At 43.1% G+C, this 1,763-nt stretch overlaps 1 protein-coding gene across 1 annotated transcript in view; it reads left to right on the top strand.

Moving 5' to 3' along the window:
• The first annotated feature begins 655 nt into the window (after positions 1 to 655).
• crip3 (cysteine-rich protein 3) overlaps positions 656 to 1,763 on the top strand; it is a 20,571-nt gene continuing 19,463 nt past the window's right edge. Inside the window, exon 1 of the mRNA XM_080849449.1 lies at positions 656 to 757. Within this exon, the coding sequence (XP_080705575.1) occupies positions 715 to 757 (43 nt within the window). The 5' untranslated portion in view covers positions 656 to 714. The remainder of the gene's footprint in view (positions 758 to 1,763) is intronic.

Raw genomic sequence — 1,763 nt, 5'->3', positions numbered from 1 at the left:
CGCCTACATCAATACCTGGTGTGGAGTTCAGCCATATTTAGATATCACCGAGATCACTCAGACATAGACATCACACTGCGATATCCACAATGAAGACGGATACAAGAGGAAGTTGCTCAAAGACATCCGTTTACTGTGTGCTGTAGACATTCCTTTTTTTAAAGATGCACCTGGTCGTAGGCTTTTTGCTGACAATACTAGCCGGTGTAAAGCAAAGATTATAGAGCAGGGGAAGCGCTCTAGAATCTTTGGTAAAAAAAAAAAGAACACAGGTGGATATGGAGGAGTGTCCATAGTACAACTGACCAAAAGTAGGCTAACCAAGAAAGTATTGGTATCCGAAAACAGAGATCATTATAGTGGAGAACACGAAGATGTATAGGCTTTATCTGATCAGTTGTGATTACCAAGGAAAACAGCCTATAATCTATTTGAACTATAGTTAAATAGCAGCTATAGGCAACATTAAGTCGACAAGAAATTCCAGATATTTTTTTGTAATAATTGACTGACGTAGGCTACCATTTGATGTTACGTAGTATGCTAAAAGCCTATCACATTGCTTTTAGGCCAGTCGAAGGCGGGACCAGTTTCTCTGGTAAAGTTAAATAAACTCGGAGGCGCGACGCGGGTCGTCCGCTCGACTGTAATCGTTTTCGCAGGTGTCGACTGGAATTTACGCATCGACCGCTACGTCTGCAAAGTTTCAGCAGAATGACGTCTCAATGTCCTCGTTGCGAAAAACCTGTTTTCTTTGGTAAGTATTTGCACTTTAGATCTCTGAGTTTACCGTGCATTTGCCATGTATCGGCATTAGGAAAACAATAATATTGTAAACATTCCTTGAGATTAATTTAAACCAGTAGACTAGCCTTTCTATTTCTATTGAACTGTAACGTTAAACAAAAGTAATTCAGGCCAATAAATGATATAACTGGAACCCGTATTTGTTCAGACTTTGTTCTTTATCGTTGAAGTATTCCCAAGTGAGGAGCTATGTCGCTCTGCACTAAAGTTAAAGGGAAGCTTTTGTTGCTCTAGGTCAGGTAAGCCGACCCCATCCTTCTGGTGCCAAAGGCTTTTTATGTGGGCTGCTCGGCTATTGATGCCCGCTGTTAAGTATTCCACTAGCCTACTATCCTCCTACCACCGAGCCCCGTAAATGTCCTTGCCCATGAAAACAGAACGAGGGAAAGAGTTATATAATGCCTTTGGCATGGTCCGAAACCATGGGACAGTATGAATACGTTTTACTCTGCTGGGGACAATGAGTGAGTCGTGGATGAGGTCTATTCATCCGCTGCGAGGAAGCTTTTCAGTAGTGATATTACAGAGCTGCCGTCCGTCATCGCTAGTTTACTGCATCTATAATGTTTACCACGGGGACCCCCGCCGAGCTGAACACAACTCAGAATGCATTCCTCAACTGATTGTCTGTGGTCTCTCTCTCTCCCTCTCTTTCTCTCTCTCTCTCTTTCTCTCTCCCTCTCCCTCTCTCTCTCACACACACACACACACACTCTCTCAGCTTAGAGCCTAAGGAATGTGGGCTGGACTGTGTGACACATGCAACATGAGATAAAGGTATAGATGGCAGTGCCTTACAGACTCAAATAACTTTATTATTTTGGGAGAAATCTCTGAAGAAAAACAAAACAATCCCTGTTACTGCATCAGGCCCTGTCAGAAAAAATGAGACAACCAATCATGACAAGGGGAAGTCTAGCCAATCAGGACAATGATCTCCCCCTCAAAGGTCCTGG

This window comes from Sprattus sprattus (genome assembly GCF_963457725.1).
Source record: "Sprattus sprattus genome assembly, chromosome: 12".
Taxonomy (NCBI): Eukaryota; Metazoa; Chordata; class Actinopteri; order Clupeiformes; family Clupeidae; genus Sprattus; species Sprattus sprattus.
Note: the sequence above shows the minus strand (reverse complement) of the source record. Positions and strands in the feature narration are given on the sequence as shown.